The 17,939-nt window shown below is 43.5% G+C and overlaps 1 protein-coding gene across 6 annotated transcripts in view; it reads right to left on the bottom strand.

The window, feature by feature from the left end:
* Positions 1-4,059: 4,059 nt before the first annotated feature.
* LOC121559140 (coiled-coil domain-containing protein 136) overlaps positions 4,060-17,939 on the bottom strand; it is a 43,350-nt gene continuing 29,470 nt past the window's right edge. For 4 of the 6 annotated variants that reach the window (XM_041872455.1, XM_041872457.1, XM_041872454.2 and 1 more), the window contains exons 3-10: positions 17,734-17,939; positions 17,213-17,287; positions 14,849-15,148; positions 11,987-12,104; positions 9,619-9,892; positions 9,223-9,357; positions 7,380-7,494; positions 5,080-5,163 (exon numbers count right to left, since the gene is read on the bottom strand). The exon at positions 17,734-17,939 is cut by the window's right edge and continues 106 nt beyond it. In XM_041872455.1, the coding sequence (XP_041728389.1) occupies positions 7,390-7,494; positions 9,223-9,357; positions 9,619-9,892; positions 11,987-12,104; positions 14,849-15,148; positions 17,213-17,287; positions 17,734-17,939 (1,213 nt within the window). In that variant the 3' untranslated portion in view covers positions 5,080-5,163; positions 7,380-7,389. Of the gene's footprint in view, positions 5,164-7,379; positions 7,495-9,222; positions 9,358-9,618; positions 9,893-11,986; positions 12,105-14,848; positions 15,149-17,212; positions 17,288-17,733 lie in introns of all 6 variants that reach the window. The other 2 variants (XR_006657571.1, XM_045208754.1) reach the window with 2 other exon arrangements.

Raw genomic sequence — 17,939 nt, 5'->3', positions numbered from 1 at the left:
TTTCAGTGCGCCTGTTTTGTGCCCTGGAGTGTTTTTGACGCATTTCTTCGTAAACCTGTATTTTGCTGATTAAAGCCTGTTATTCTGTGATTTACCCTCCTGCGCCTGACTCCTTCAACACCACCTCATCACACCTTCTTTTCACTCTGTCAATTAGGTTAATATTGTGGAGTAACTACAATTTTGTTGATCCATCCTCATTTATTTATTTTTTCCTATCACAGCCATTCAACTCTGTAACTATTTTAAAGTCACCATTGGCCATGGTGAAATCCCTGAGCGGTTTCCTTCCTCTCCGGCAACTGAGTTAGGAAGGACAACTGTATCTTTGTATTGACTGGGTGTAATGATACACCATCCAAAGTGTAATTAATAACTTCACCATGCTCAAAGGGATATTCAACGTCTGCTTTTTTTTGTGTGAGGCATTGGAAACCTCCCTGGTCTTTGTGGTTGAATTTATGGTTGTAATTCACTGCTTGACGGAGGGGACCTTACATATAATTGTATGTGTGGGGGTACAGAGATGAGATAGTCATAAAAAAATCATGTTAAGCACTATTATTGCACACTGAGTGAGTTCATGCAACTTATTATGTGACTTGTTAAGCACATTTTTACTCCTGAACTTAAGATGTTTCAGCTTCTCATTTTTTATGAATTTGTACAAATTTCGAAAAACATAACTCCACTTTGACATTATGGGATATTGTGTGTAGGCCAGTGACAAAAAATCTCTATTTAATCCATTTTAATTTCAGGCTGTAACAAAACAAATTGTGGAAAAAGTCAAGGGGTGTGAATACTTTCTGAAGGCACTGTACGACAACTAAATTACACACTGATATGTCATGTTATAGGGTACACATGTAGTCTTCTCATGTGGTGTCATGTTTCTGAATGTAGGATGCTTTGACTGTGAACCTTGCTCTATTTTGGGAATGAGTGTGTATCATGCAAAGTATGAGTGTGTATCATGCAAACCAGACAAACTGTCCATGAGATATAATAGATCAAATGCACAGCTAACATTATGCATACATGCACTATAGTGTGCATCATAACTGTATAATGACTAGAGTATAGTGAATAGCGTGTGTATAGTAGTGAATAGTGTGTGTCCATTGTGTGCGGTCCTCACTTGTAATGGATCTGAGTGAGAGGCCTTGACACTGAGCGCAGGAACTATATATAAAACCCCTGGAGGAGGGAGAGACAGTTAAGGACCCAGAGGGGTGTTATAGGGTTGCAGAGGGCTATGATGCAGGGAGTGTTACTCATCTTTCCTCTTTGCGCAGTTCCTTTGGAACCTCCTCTCTGACCTATGTCAACAGGTCAGTCACACAGCAAATAAAGATCTGACTGAACTGTCTTCAGCTTGTAGTCTGCAATTCACTAAGAAATGTCTGTGGGGTATTCAATCAAACTGAGATTAGGATGTTTCTGGAATAAGGCAAAATAACATTGATCAGGAATGTTCATATGAGACCGCATATTCATGAGCATTCTTTTACAGTAACATTGCTTTGAGACCAGTTGAGTCCCGAGAGAGAGAGAGAGAGAGAGAGAGAGAGAGAGAGAGAGAGAGAGAGAGAGAGAGAGAGAGAGAGAGAGAGAGAGAGAGAGAGAGAGAGAGAGAGAGAGAGAGAGAGAATAAGGATAAACTACTTTTATTTCTCAGTTCATTTACAAAATGTACAGACTATTTACCAAAATACTCACAATATTCTCATTAACCCATAAAAGCCCATTGAGACATTGACTGACAAGGTGTTGTAGTAGAAACTATGGCAACATCAGATACAGCACTGCATAAAACAGATTGACAGTAGCCATGTCACACAGACCCAGTCAGAGAGACAAACTTCACATCATCACATACAGTGAGCAGCAGCCAGTTTCTAGTTAAGAGCACAGGTTGTTTTGACATGTAGAATAGTTTCCGTAATGTGTCTCTTCTTTACTGTTTAAGCTTTCATGCTGGAATAGAAGCAGGGTAAAAAAAAAATACACTGTCAGTGGATTTTACAGTATTTGAAGCACAGCAGAGAAGTGAAGATAAATACTCAAAAAATGTATACATATTGTAGAGACCAGACAATGGAAGAAGAAAGGTAGAATAGAGTACGATAGAATAGAATAGACTATTAAACCAGATTGTAAAGATTAATATTGACAACCCGGTAAAGTAATAAATCAACTAACAGAGATTGGTAAGAAAATATATCACAGATTATTCTGATTAGTCATGCCTTATGACAGTCATAATGCATTGGCTGAAATTACTGTCACTACAGGAACTACATCTACCCATCTACAGGCATGCAAGTTGTTTACTAAGTCTAACATGCAAACATCAATGTCTATACATCTTACTGTCTTATACACATACACAATATTCATACACTGGCTCATCAACTGTGTTCAGTCAATTCAAAAATAACCCTTTACTCAATTTATAACTGCTCTCAATCAATAAACCATGTTATGTAACTGTGTTAAACTCTATCCTATTTACAATACAATACAAATACCACATTGTGGTACAAAACTACATACATTTTTACATACACTGTAGCATGCATTTACCTACTAATAAGGTCTTATATTTTTTCTACGTTGTGGAAAAAATATTCTATGCATAGCCTATAAGCATGATTGTTTTTCAGTACACCTCAGTGTTTAATTGCCTATCATACTGTTATGATTGTGAAAAATGTATTGAAACTAATATTATATATTTATAGTAATGAATTGATTCATTTCACAAATTAGATCATAGTCATCTATTGTTATAATACATGAAGCACTAATTACCTATACATATTTATAACGCTATAACTCTACAATGGGATACTGGAATACAGAAGAATATTGGGTAAGCACGCTTTCTATGTATTGTCACCTACACACCCAACGAATTAAGCCAATTAGCTCGCCTACATACATCTATGAAACAAGCCAACTAACTGCCAGTCATAAAAGCACACTATGAAGCCAGGCACCAGCTATAATGCTTACTGCATTCCCACTAACTAATATTTAAATTCCTATGTTAGATTGCTCTAGCATAGTAGTTGTGTGCTCTTGGACACAGACCATTTAACTCTGACAGCTTTAAAATAACACCACCATTCTAACTCAATGCAAAGTGCATTTCTGACATTTTTCTTCACAGGTAACATAAAGGAGTTGAAATGATTTACACAGTAGCTAAATCATGCCAAAGGTAGAGAAACAATCAAAAAGTATTCTCTTCTCTATGACAATAGTGTCACATTTTCCCAATTTGTAAGTCGCTCTGGATAAGAGCGTCTGCTAAATGACGTAAATGTAATGTAAATGTTTAGTCAATCTATTATTGGAATGTATTGTGTCAAGCTTACGGTAATGACACTGAAAAGGTCCCATGCATTGCAGGCAAGTTACAGTTGTAGAACGCTGTGTATAAACTGTATGCGTCATGCCAACAAAGAAAAGGGCATCATCATTAGAGAATATAAATATCAGAGAGTAGAATGTAAACAGTACAAGACGAAAAGACTAGGTAAGAGAACTCCCTAAATGCACATCTTAGAAAATAATAGTCCATATTTCATCACTGGCTACACTTTTCATTTTGGTGACCTATATTGATTGTTTGTCATCTTTCAGAATGCTTGTCATAATTCATATTAAAAAATAATGCAAAACACAATGTCTATTTACAAAAATAACTCTCTGTTTCAAATAACGAGCCTTGTTAAGTTCTGTTTCTAAACATAACCAAACACAGTGAAATCAGTCATTAAAGAACTCCTCAGGTTTGGGAATAAATTCTTCCTATGGCTACAAAAATAGATATCTAGCTGGAAATCATTTGGACTGTTAAATTGAATACACCAAGTTGCATTTATGATAGTATTGTTCATCTGTATAGATGTGTATAATGGTTGTGGTTCCATACATATACAAGATATAACCAATTGTAAGGAGAAAGTGCACAGAGAGAGACAGAGAGAGACAGAGACAGAGACAGAGCGAGAGACAGAGACAGAGCGAGAGAGAGAGAGAGAGAGAGAGAGAGAGAGAGAGAGAGAGAGAGAGAGAGAGAGAGAGAGTCAAACAGCGAGGCAGACAAGAGAGAGAAAGAACCATTTACAAAGGGGACAAACATCCAATACATCAAACATCTAATCAAACCCTCCGCCACACATTCTTACAGTATTTAACATTTGATTAAATTCATTTTCTTTAAAAAAGTTTGTAATTTAAGCCTAAACAGAGCATGCCACAACAGAAACAGAAGGAAAAGTGTTAAAAGAGTAAACCGTGAGCCGTAAAGACAGTGTAGCAGAGACAATTGTATTGGCAAAGTTCAAAGTGATTCAAAAGGAGGGGAAGGATCTGGGAAAAGATCACATGCCCATTAGAAAGAGAAGGAAATAAGGCTGAAGCAAGCAATCACCATCCTGAATAACATGTTCCTCATTCAATATCACCACCATCTAGATAAAACATCTCGTCAGTAACTCAATATGTGCAAACAATCCTCCATCCGCCTAGGAAACAATAAGGCATGAGCTTTTCACAATTCAACCTTTACAGGTTGTCAATAAACCAATCAACCATCAACCAATCAATCAATAAATGCTCAGACATGTTCTGTGCTAAATTGTGTCTTTCCATTGACACCCATGCAGACACCGTACTGCCACAAACTCCGAGGCTATCCCTGTCATATTATGCTGGTCCCTTGAACTCGTACCGATGTTAATCTAAAGAAGCGCAGAGAGAAGAGTAGTAGAGAGGGAAACCAATTGAGTCAAACTGAAGGACTTTAAAGAGAGAAACAAGATATTAGAGTGGCTTAAACAGGTATATGTAATCCTCCTTGAGTAATGTTTGAGACTACTTCCTTGTTGTGTTGTATTTCCTGGTGAAAATGTCAGTTGTCAATGTAGTCCTCCTTGGAAGATGAAGCGAGGAGGAGCCTTGACAGGTGCATCATGGGATAGGGGCATTGCCAGTGTTGCCAGGGGCAACCGGCACAGTCATTTCCTGTACTGTGACTTCCTTTCTGTGTAGTCCTCAGGTAAACGCTCTGGAAAGGCTGGGGACTATCAGGACTACAAGCGCTGCCACGGCAACCACTGCCACCAGGTTCCAGCCTCCCTCGCTCTCCTGGGGGCAAGAGGTCAGAGTTCAAAGGTCACATAGGTTATTCATTCACAATAAGGACAGCTCAAGTTTTAACACACATTCCGTACCAGCTCCTCGAGTTTGGTCAGACTAGCTCAAACAAGCACTTCGCTTTGCATACACTTTGGACACATCCATATCCTCAACACACGCATGTTGGACAAAGGAATCTTTTGTGCCTCACAGCCCAGTAATTTACAGCTCAATTGGGATACAGACCCCCACAACCAACCTACACACATATGTGAGAAGAGAGAAGACTTGAGTGGTGTTGTTAGCTGCAGTATCCACGTGCACAGTATCCCTGTGTGTGTGTGTGTGTGTGTGTGTGTGTGTGTGTGTGTGTGTGTGTGTGTGTGTGTGTGTGTGTGTGTGTGTGTGTGTGTGTGTGTGTGTGTGTGTGTGTGTGTGTGTGTGTGTGTGTGTGTGTGTGTGTGTGTGTGTGTGTGTCAGAGAGTTTAGCAGTGATGTCACCCTGGAGCCCAGTAAGAGGATCCCCCCTGAGTGTGGTGTAGTGTGCTGACAGCTTCTCGCCCACACACACACACCACACACACACACACCACACACACCACACACACATACACACCTCATGGCCATGTCATCCTAAAATGGACGCCTGACACACTCATTAAAGTTTCAGAACCCTTACTCTCTTCAAGCTAAAATAAAAGACAAACACTCCAACTCAGGCTAAATGTCCCAAGGTAAATAGCCATACCTCATTCTAAATGTCCCAAGGTAAATAGCCATACCTCATTCTAAATGTCCCAATGTAAATAGCCATGCCTCATTCTAAATGTCCCAAGGTAAATAGCCATACCTCATTCTAAATGTCCCAAGGTAAATAGCCATACCTCATTCTAAATGTCCCAATGTAAATAGTCATACCTCATTCTAAATGTCCCAAGGTAAATAGCCATACCTCATTCTAAATGCCTAAAGCTACATAACTCAATCTACTGTAAATACTTCTGACGGAATGTCCCTTGCTAAATAGCCTACCCCATGCTGAAGTATGTAACATACTTCCAAGTTAGCCCAGACCCATGTCAGCTAAATATGGCAGGGGTCATACGAGAGAGGGGGGTGCAGAAAGGGCTATGCCTCACTGCAGGCTGACCACAACACAGCATTCAGCTGGCTAGAGGCTGGAGGGAGAGAAGGCAGCAGTGGTGGGTGTTGACATCAGCGCTGTGTCATCCATCTTGGCTCTAGCGGTAATCTCTGCACAGTCCCAATGGAGACATGAAAGGAGCCGCGCGTCACTGTGTTTCCCTCGGCTAAGTGTGACGGACCACTCAAGTAAAAGCCACCTTTCTTGGCTTTCTTGGATGAAAACCTTTGAGGAACAGGCAAGCAGTCTCTTTCTTCTCTCTCCTTTTCATTTGCACTCTCTTACTCGCCACTTTCTGTTCACAAGTGTGGCGGCTGCTTGGCTGTTCCAAGCCAAGTTCTTTGTATTCTTAGAGTCGGAGCCATTCCATTCAGTAGAGTCATTGTAAACACAGTGAATGGTGCATTTGGAGACTGCTGGGAGAGCCTGAGTTATTGGACTGTCTGCCTCAGTGACTCTGCTAACTCTAAGGTTGAGGGCCCACCTTCAGAGGAACAAAGCAGACCACTCGGTACATTTTGAGCCAGTTTACCCCAACGAGAGCCAAGTCGCTGATTTCCGTCAAGTATTTTCGCAACCCTCTATTAACGTTTTGGTTCTAGCCCATTTGGTGTTAATGTGGCTTTGGATGTTTATTGTTCACCATAGAGGTTGCGTTCCTAAGAGAGCTTTAGTTTGACTGACAGATCAAGGGAAATGTGGTTCTTAGAGGGAGATATTACATTGTAAGATGTGGGTCTATTACACTGTAATAGCTGGTCTTGCCAGCACACACCTATGCTTGAATCAGAGTATTCATGTCAGTGGAATAAGGTACACTTCCACAACAGATCAAATCCCATCAGAGCTTTGAACTATGAACCCTAATAAGATTTAACTACTAACAGGAACCATGCGTACTGGCCCTATACATTTGCAATCTACAGTATATCTGTGTGTGCAGTATTCTACATTCAGGCACACCCACAGCCAAAGGATGAATAATCTGGATCTACAAAAGATATTCAGCCACTCCTGGAGGAAATAAGAGTTTACTTTCTTTTCTTTTCTTTTTCTAGATAAAGAAAGGGCATGCCCATACCTGGTCCCCTCTAGAACGCCAGCTCCTCCCACCAGCACCATATCAGGGCCATTATTACAATCATTCCTATGAAGGGGATGGAGAGAACAGGGGGCTCAGACGGAGGAGTGCAGTTCTGGGGAGAAAACAAGGGATGGTGGGGGGATGAGAGAGGAGGAGGGAGGTGGTGAGAGAAATAAAAAATCATAATAAAGTGAGACAAAAATGAAAGAATTACATATGGAGAGATAGACGAAGAGACAACAGATAGATGTATGTAAATAAAACATTATGAGGTGATTGAGAGGTAGATAAATGGGATGACAGGCAGATAGACAGGTAGAGAGACCAACAGACAAGGACAGAGAGGGTGAGTGACAGAGAGGGTAGAGAGACCAACAGACAAGGACAAAGAGGGTGATTGACAGAGAGGGTAGAGAGACCAACAGACAAGGACAGAGAGGGTGAGTGACAGAGAGGGTAGAGAGACCAACAGACAAGGACAGAGAGGGTGAGTGACAGAGAGGGTAGAGAGACCAACAGACAAGGACAGAGAGGGTAGAGAGACCAACAGACAAGGACAGAGAGGGTAGAGAGACAGAGAGGGTAGAGAGACCAACAGACAAGGACAGAGAGGGTAGAGAGACAGAGAGGGTAGAGAGACCAACAGACAAGGACAGAGAGGGTGAGTGACAGAGAGGGAGAACGAGAGAAATAAAGAGATTGATAATAAAAACCATATTGTTCAATGTTTTGTAGGGTGGTTATGGTAAACATATTTGACAATATGAATGTGAATGAGTTTATAAATATGAGTTTTCAACAAAACACAACCATGGCAACGATGAAGGGATGGGAGAAACAGAAAGAGCATGCCATTAGAGCACATCAAAGATGGTTAAAGACAAGATGAACAACTTGTGTGATGGTTCCATCTTGTCGTTTAAAGATCTCTGCCCACACTGAAAAGTGCTGCCTGTCACTCAAACGGTCACTCAGACAGAGAGAACCCTGGGAGTTGTAGGCAGCCCAGCAGTGTGGGTGAGGGGGTTTAGTCACAAGATAAACTACAACTATGGAGGACAGGTGAGTGACATGAACTACTGTGGTATTCAGGCTGGATGGTCTAATTCAAAATCCTTGATAAGGAGACCACGTATGCCCAATCAAATCATCAAGGGTAGAGTGGCTTGCTTATAAGCGCACATTGGTACACTGTAAAAACATGTGGGTTGATTTGTCTCTTTGTTATTCAGTCGGTTTTCAACAAAACTCTGATTCAGCACTTCCTGGTTTTGATGGCATCAGACAGGAAGAGGAAGAGAAAGAGGATAGGGACCGGGTTGTTTAGGTGGACACGACGACAGACACTGGACAGGGCGACAGGACGCAGAGACACACCACCATTGAAGCAATGCATGTTGAGAAGAGGGCGGAAGAAGCCAAGGACAAAAGTCAAGGACACAAGAATAACTGACGACACCACTGGAGGCAGAGAGAGGACTGGAGGCAGAGAGAGGACCAGAGACAAGTAACGATTCCATGAGACATAGCTGTTTGACTGAGCTGTTGTTGTTGACCCACATGCACACGGTACAGACAGACAGACTTGATGCTTGAAGAGAATGGGTTAGTTAGTGCACAGTTACTCAAGTGTACTGTAAATACAGGCGTGTATGTGTATAGGTGTGTCTCCTCGTTCCCTTCTACTTACCTCATAACTAGCTCCTTCACCACCATAACCCTTCTTATAACACGTTCCCCTTATAGGAACACTTGCTTTCGCCAACTCATACACAGAAGAGGCCATCTTATGTCAGCCATTGTTACCAAGGTTACCTCCCTCTGACCGCTGACCTCTCACCTGTGACTTCCTGCCGCCCAGCCGCTCTAGCTCCGCCCTGCAGTGATGCAGTTCCTGCTCCAGCTCTGCCCTCTCCTTCTGGCTGCAGTCAAACAGCCCCTGCAGTTCCGCAAGCGCCCCATTCAACCCCTCACACTAAGAGAGAGAGAGAGAGAGAGAGAGAGAGAGAGAGAGAGAGAGAGAGAGAGAGAGAGAGAGAGAGAGAGAGAGAGAGAGAGAGAGAAAGAGCGAGAGAGAGATCGAGAAAGAGAAAGAGAGATCGAGAAAGAGAGATCGAGAAAGCAAGAGAGAGAGAAAAAGCGAGAGAGAGAGAGAGAGAGCATTTTCATGATCACATTGGCTTACTCTGTTTTAAAAGACTTGTATGTGGGTGTGTGAGAGTGTCTGTGTCCATACTTGTCTCTGTACTTGCGAGGCCCTCTCCTCAGCCAGTTTGACCTGGTCTCGTAGGGAGAAGACTTCAGAGAGTCCCCCGTTCCAGTTGGTGATGGGCTTGCCATCGAACGAGATGTTCTTCTGGATGGAGGCATCCACCAAGCGCCCACCTTGCCCAGTCTGGGTCTGCCCACCCTGGGTCTGGGACAGGGTCATGTAGCCTCCAGCCTTCACTGGTTCCTCATCCTGCCCAACACCCTCATCCTTCTGGTCCTCGTCCCCCTCCCCATTGGAGCTGTCATCCAGAGAGATCATTCAATGTATTAGCAATTTATAAGCATCATTCATCTGTGTGTGTGTGTGTGTGTGTGTGTGTGTGTGTGTGTGTGTGTGTGTGTGTGTGTGTGTGTGTGTGTGTGTGTGTGTGTGTGTGTGTGTGTGTGTGTGTGTGTGTGTGTGTGTGTGTGTGTGTGTGTTTGGTGTGTGTGTGTTTGCTGTGGTATTGAAATCCGCAGTGCAGTACTCGCCTCATTACTGCTTCCCTCTCAGCATCATTCACTGGGAGAAAGTTATATTGTGGGCCAACGATAACTCTCACAGAGTTTAAACATATTTAACTCTGTCCCCTGGGCCAACCACAACTCTCCCAGAGTTTAAACATTCATGACATAACAACTTATATGGTCAGATCACGGCATTACACTACAGAGTACTTTGCAAAAACACAACCACACATTCTGTGAATCGGTAGAGTGAACATAAATAATTGAAGCTTAAAAATGTATGAGCACTATTAATGTACAAGACTAGTGCATTTAAGTAACTACTGTATTCAGTGTGATGTATTACAGTGCAACACTGTGAACGACCTACCACAGCTTTCTCATTCTGGGAAAATATGAGTCACTACTTCTGCCAATAAGTCTGAGTTTCTTTTTCTGAGGCTAACATTGAATAAGTGTGTCATGTCTTTCATTTGAGTAGATCTAAGTTGGAAGAGGGACTTGAGAATGAATTCAATGAAATGTCCATTCTAATACGAAGTCGCCACAAACCTAGATCCCGAAAAGAAACAAGTTATCTTTCAAAAACAGGAAGTAACCTATGTCAGGATACAGTACCCTTATATACACAGGCTGCATCCTTACTAGTCTATGCATCCTAGAATTAGACATTGTTGTTTCCTAAGGCCTCACCCACATTAAACAATCACTTCAAAGGGGACGAGAGGGGCTAGGGTCTAGGGGGTGAAATGGAACCAGGCCTAAGTATGCTCTTACAGTAAGATCATTGATTTAATTTCCCGCAGTGTTCTGTTGTGCTATTGCAGCCTGCTATATACAGTATAGTCACCTCACCCCAAGTGTGTTCCCAATATCAGGTCTGTATGCATGGAGCTCAAATGGAGATGTTCTCCTGTGTCTCTGTATCCCCTCTGATCAGAGTGGTGACACCAGAGAGCAGAGAGTGGAGGGTTTGTAGTGAACTGTGCCAAGCATGTTATATAAGAATGCAGTACTCACAGAGTACATAGAGTACTCACAGAGTATTGAGCTCTTTGACATGTGCCACTGTCAGCCGCAGGACATTAGCCCTCTGGATGGGTGTGTGTACCATGGAGAGATCGGCTATGAAATAGTGTGTGTGTCTGTCTGTGTGTATGTGTGTGTGTTTGCGAGAGGGAGAGGTCAGTGTCTGTGTGTTGGAGGTACTGACCTATGGTTGGAGGTAGGAGGTAGACTGCTACTTGTCTAATACATAGCCTCCTCCTTCAGTTGTAAGTTATTCATATTCACAAGTAGACTCATCTAGAGTCATCTTCACTGGGATGTGTGTGTTCATCTGATTCTATCCTGTTGTTGACTGTTTGTTTCTAAGCAGGTGTTGGCTTGTTGTGCTGTCTGTACTATGTATATATTTTCAAGAAACATCTGGTGTATTCTCAGGTGCACAATCACACGCATGCACACAGAGACACACAGAGACACACAGAGACACACATAGGCCTCCTAGTTATGTCAGAGGGTGTATACAGTGGGAACGAGATCCTACTCTCACACATCCAGACACACAGATGATCAAATAATAAATGTTTTGGTTATACAGAGAGAGATGGAGGAGACGAAGGCTTTAACCATTCAGAAGGCTTTAAAAAGACTCTTATGGTTACCTGTGTGATCTTGTCTTATCTGTGGACTGACAGCTTGTTATTGTTACATCAGACCCCAGACAAAAAGTGATGATAGATGATCTACAGACTCTATACAGACAGTAGGCTTGTAGAGCACATAGTTAGGAGGGCTTTTTGTGGAATGTGGGTGTCTCCAGACATAGAGAGGCTGTGACCGATTGGTCGGCAGCTTGATTGACAGGCGGCTCAGCCACTCACCCGGCTCTCTGCTGCTCTAGCTGCTGCAGTTTGTGGCTCAGCTGTTTGTTGTCGTCCTTCAGGGTCTGACACTCGTCTGAAATCGTATGACACTCCGCCGTCAGCTGGCTTATCTCACCTGGAACACACACACGTACACAGGGTCACATTAGTGTGTGCTGTTTTGTCTTGGGTGTGTGTGTGTTGGGGTGGGATAGTTGACGCACTGAACCATGTTAACAATAAGTAGTCATGGTAACAGATTCCACAGGAAAGGGTGTGATATGGCGAGGAAGGCAGTTGAGGTTTTCAACAACATTGGTTCCACCATAGACCTGTAACATATTGTTTTAGATATAGTCCTGAAATATGTTGAAGTATAACAGAGTTAAGAATGTGAAGCCCACTCCACAGCTAGCTCGAAATTTCGCCAAAAAAGCTATCCAATTGGATCCTTTTGTACAGCTCAATCGGTTGGTACTTCTCAAGGAGGGCGGTCACAGGTGTTTGCGAGCAGAAGTTCACTAAGTAGAAGCCTGGTATGGAACAGGGACAGTGGAGGAAGCTACAGTATACTGTTAACGACACACTGACGTTGGTTGAGAGGCTCAATCCTCCCCTGGATGAGGGTGATCTACGAGTGTGGGAGAGTTGAGGAAAAAGTATTAAAAATAAATTATAAGATACCTTTAAACACTACAGCTCTATATCTCCAAAGAGCTCCTCTTACAGGTGTTATATTTAGGAACTTTGTTTGTAATGTTGCTAGGCAATGTGTGTTTGTGTGTGTATACCTAAACGTATGTATTTGTGTATGTGTATGAGTGTGTGGGCATGAGAGAGGTTACCACTTCTTGTTCAAGATCCTGAAATATGGCTATAATAACAGCCTACTGTGTTAATGTGAATGGGTGAGGTACAGTACACTTAAACCTGCCTCTGTATCTTGCTCACAATCTCTTTTACTGCTTTACCCTTTCTGAATCCTGGCTGTCCTTTACTTTTATAGTCCTAATTCTGTCTCAATACGCCCTTCTCTCCCTCCCCCTCTCTCTTTCTCTCTCTGGCATCAACCCTGCTATTAGACAGGCTAATGAAAGTCATCACACTGAAGACACACGAGGATAGACTACTGTGAACTGCCAGTATAATACAGGTCTCACACAGAGAGAGAGAGAGAGAGAGAGAGAGAGAGAGAGAGAGAGAGAGAGAGAGAGAGAGAGAGAGAGAGAGAGAGAGAGAGACAGCCTTTGATCTAGTAACCCCGTGTTACTCATTCTGCTAGATAATATGTTATGTCATCATTATACTGCATACATAAAGTAGTGAGAAAGAATCCACCAGAAGCTATGCAATTTCTAAAGGTTTACAACACTGAGGAGGAATGGCCAGCAGTATGTGTGTGTGTGTGCGTGCGCGTGTGTGTGCGTGTGTGTGTGTGTGTGTGTGTGTGCGTGTGTGTGTGTGTGTGTGTGTGTGTGTGTGTGTGTGTGTGTGTGTGTGTGTGTGTGTGTGTGTGTGTGTGTGTGTGTGTCCGTGTGCATACACACACCACCCAGAGCGCCCAGGCTCTCCTCTGAAAAAAGCAGCTCTGGAAAAATGGCACTGCAATTCATTTATATCTGCTATTGGGTTGGTTTTATGTAGGGCAGAGTTGTTTTTCTATTTAATTAGCATTAAATTCAAATAAAGGAGTAGCAGCCATTATAAATGAGCACATCGAGTCAGAAAACACATTCAAACTTTTAAAAGCTTTTGCCTGCTTTCTGGACTTGAGGGGTTTAAACTTTAGAGTGTTTGAAGGAGGAATCAGTTTTCAGTCTGCATCATCCCTATGGAGGCCAAGACAGATTGTGAACATCATGTTCTCCTAAACAGTTTTTTTTTTTTGGTATCTTTTATTTAGTCAGGGGAAACCCAGAGAACAGGGTCTAATTTTCAGCACAACAATACCACAGTACAAAAATGATCCCTCTTACAAAACTTTTACAAAAACTACAAGCACAACTTTCAACATTGCAACCACAACAATCTCTTCATTCAATCAAAACAACTGCAACTCTCATTCAACACATCTAATACTAGAGTCATTAACTACTCACCAGGGAATCAAGATGCAAGGAGTTCTGCAAGCTATCCAACAATAGGGGGCATTAAAACTGAAAGCGGATCTACCTAGATCGTTACGGACTAGTGGAACCTCGACAGAATCAATCCATCAAACTTAAAAAGAGGCTGATGGCATTCCTCCGTCTTGTTTGATTTCACACAGTGGTGCAGTGTCATTACGATATTATCCTAACAGTATAGTGGTGACACCTTGAACTCTCCATGCATGACTTCACCAATAACCATGAGCCTGGGATCATTAATACTAATAAATCATCTAAACATTGTGAAAGTGTGTTTTAATGGGCTCTGGCATGTTCTCTCTAAGGTCCATACAGAAAAAGAGAGGGCTAAAGCCAAATCTGGCAACCCTGGAGTCACGATGATGAGTCCACGACTCTCTCATATTTACCCACAATTCTCTGCTGCTAAGAAGGCCTCTCTGCCAACTGGGCCTGTTGAGTCTGTAAAAACCTGGACCTTTTCTAGTGTTTCTATTGGATCCCACCTACAGTTTCAACTGGATGACATTACTGTGTCGTATTCTTGGGTATACTGACTGGGATTTTCCCCATCTCTGATTGGTTTCCATTGCTCCAGTGTTACGTATGGAGTGGAGTACTGGTTGGCCAGGGAATGGGTGTGTGGAATGGTTGTGTTTTGAGTTTGTGAAAGGGTGTTTAAGCAGTGTTGCAGCTTGTGTGGTATTGTAGTGGTTTCATATAGTAGTTTGGGTTAGATGCAGGGTTAGTGTAGTATATAGTATCATAGTACCGTCAGCCTCTCCCTCCCTCCTCATGCTCTTCATACTGATTTCGGCCCGAAGGGTGGTGATCTCCAGCTCGTACTCTTGAGCCGTGGTGCGGAGACGCTGCAGCTCGGCCCTCAGACGACACAGCTCCTCCTGCAGGGAGGCGATGTCGTTCTCCCTCTCCGCTGCCGCCTCCTCCCCCGCCTGCTGCAGCACCAGCACCTCCTCCTGGGCAGACCTCAGCTCCTCCTGCACCTCCCCCAGCTCACTCTCCTTCTCCTCCTCCAGAGAGTCCATCTCCTCCTGGACCGAACGCAGCTGAGCTAGAGGGGGAAGAAGAGGTGAGGAGAGGAGAGGAGAGAAGAGAAGAGAAGAGAAGAGAAGAGAAGAGAAGAGAAGAGAAGAGAAGAGAAGAGAAGAGAAGAGAAGAGAAGAGAAGAGAAGAGAAGAGAAGAGAAGAGAAGAGAAGAGAAGAGAAGAGAAGAGAAGAGAAGAGAAGTTCCTGTCAATCTGTGATTCACACAAGCAATGTTGACTTGTACTCTGTCAAGGACCTTTTTTTCAGGAAGGTCTGGTAAATACTCTAGTGAGCATATATGGATGCACTCATCCATATATTTATATACTCTTATTCCATTCCTGTACTTAGATTAGTGTGTATTAGGTTTTTGTTGTAGAACTGTTAGATATTACTTGCTAGACAATGCAGCACTGTCGGAACTAGAAGCACAAGCATTTCGCTACACTCGCAATAACATCAGCTAACCATGTGTATGTGACCAATAAATGTGATTTGATGTCCTGGCTGCAAAGAGCAGACACAAGAGCTGAAGGAGCCAGGAGCATGGCATAGAGAGGGAAGAGGGAGAGGTACAAGGGCATTAGCTCTGGTCTGGGAGTAAAACCCCTGGTGCCTCTCCTCATTACACACACACACACACACACACACACACACATTTGACTATTGAAGTGAAGAGAGACTGATGTGGCCAGAGCTCAAGAGGCCATTACATTTACGTCATTTAGCAGACGCTCTTATCCAGAGCGACTTACAGTTAGTGAGTGCATACATTTTCATACAGGCCCCCCGTGGGAATCGAACCCACAACCCTGGCGTTGCAAGCGCCATGCTCTACCAACTGAGCTACACGATGGCTGTATCTGCAGACCAGCTCTCTTTACACACACTGCACAGAGGAACCACACACCTAGATTACTTCTTGGACCACAACATTAAGAAGATGTAGAGTCTGGGCCGTTCTGGCTCAGACAAAGATACTTATTTACTTAGATATAGTGTGAGGTACAGTTTAGTATTGTACTGGCGAGAGGCTTGTCGTGGGTTAGGGACAAAAGGCATCTTAGCTCACCAGAGCAAGAGAACAATTCTCGAGCACGCACATGGTTGTACAGCACGTTCACATTCTCCTCTCCAGAACTATGGGAACATCAATCCCCTCCTTCCTTAATGTTTACAGTAATTCAGCCAATCACATGGCTTCTCTCTGACGTCAGATGGCATTCTGCCTTGGGGTTGCCGTTACGTGGAGCTCACCATGTATGGAGAGTTCTCTCCCTCTCTCTCCTGCTCCCTCACTCTGGATGGGAAACACTGGCGTTGTGTTTGTACAACAGCAGAATACAAAAAACAAATGAGCTAATTAGCCCCCTCCTACCCCGACCTCGGCCTGCCCCCCTCTTCCCCAGTCTGCGTTCCAATAGGTAATGTGGTGAGTGTCACTGCAAGGGGGTAGTAAGAGAGGAATAAGGAGGAAGTGCTGTGCTCCCTCTCACCCCCACACACCCTTACACTCAGTCACCTACAGAACCCCATGTTTATCCAAATACTGAACCTGGAGACTGAGAATCTTCTCCTAAGGAAGTGACATCATGACAAGGCCTCTATGTCGTCTGGAGCCACTGTCCTCCCTGTAACTAATGATGTCTGGTGCACAGAATTAAATAGAACAGACTAGTAATATATGTATTTCTATGGTCTGGTGTCTCTCTGGTCACATGTGATGTCATTCATGTGGTTACCACCAAGTCTCCTGAGGTTGAGCACCATTGAGATTTCAGCCAATCATGGAGCTATACCAGACATCTTCCCAAGCAGACAAATTCTGTGAATACAGTCTAAGATAGGCTTATCTAGTTATAGTTATGTCCTCTGTCCACTATCATGAGACCCTGCTAGGAGACATAAGAGTGGGGAGTTCATTTATCAATAAAAGTTATGTTTGTTGGTAACTTTTCCTCAGCCAATACACTATTTCATGATACAGTAGGGGAAGATAGCAGAGAGAGGAGAGGCTGTGTTTAATGGTGTGTGTGCGTGCGTGTGTGCGTGTTTGTGTATGTGCATACGTGCTTGCGTGCATGTCTACCTTGCAGTCTCTGGATCTGTCTGGTAAAGCTCTCTGCCTGGTGAGCACTAGCCAGACGCTCATCTTCCAACAGACCTGGGAACAGAGGAGAGAGGGAGAGAGGGGAGGAAGAGAAGAAGGGGGCATATGAGAGGATAAAATGTAGAAGAGAAGGGAGAGATAGGGGGAGGAGAGGAGGAACAAAGTGAGTATGTATACAGTCAATGTAGTGTATGTGAGTCAGCACTCAGCAGAATGGACCATGGGGGAGTTGGGGGCAGGGACAACTGGCACAAGAACCATGACAGCTGAGCAATAGGACCTCCAAACCCCCTCACAGCCCAGCTGTGATGTCACAGTGAACTAAATACCCAGCATGCAATCATGGCTACAGCTGTCACACAAAGTCTCACACACACACAGGCACTCACACTCACTCAGACACACACAGTTCCATACACTAACACAAATACAGTCACACTCAGACACAAACTCTTCACACACACACTCACACACTCACACACTCACACACAGCAACTCACCCTGTAGCTCCAGGAAGCTCTCTTCATGTCGTTGAGAAACCTCCCTGGCCTCCTCCAGCTCCAACACCAGCAGCAGCACCTGGGACCTCAACTCCTCCAAGTCATCCTCCTCTAACACTCCTCCTTCCTCCTCCTCCACTTTCACCTCCTTCTCCTCTCCCTGCTCCTCCTGCTGGCCCTTCTCTCCGTTCCCCACCTCCACCTCC

The sequence above is a fragment of the Coregonus clupeaformis genome, chromosome 28, assembly GCF_020615455.1.
Source record: "Coregonus clupeaformis isolate EN_2021a chromosome 28, ASM2061545v1, whole genome shotgun sequence".
In the NCBI taxonomy this organism is placed as follows: domain Eukaryota; kingdom Metazoa; phylum Chordata; class Actinopteri; order Salmoniformes; family Salmonidae; genus Coregonus; species Coregonus clupeaformis.
This window is presented reverse-complemented; position numbering and strand designations above follow the sequence as displayed.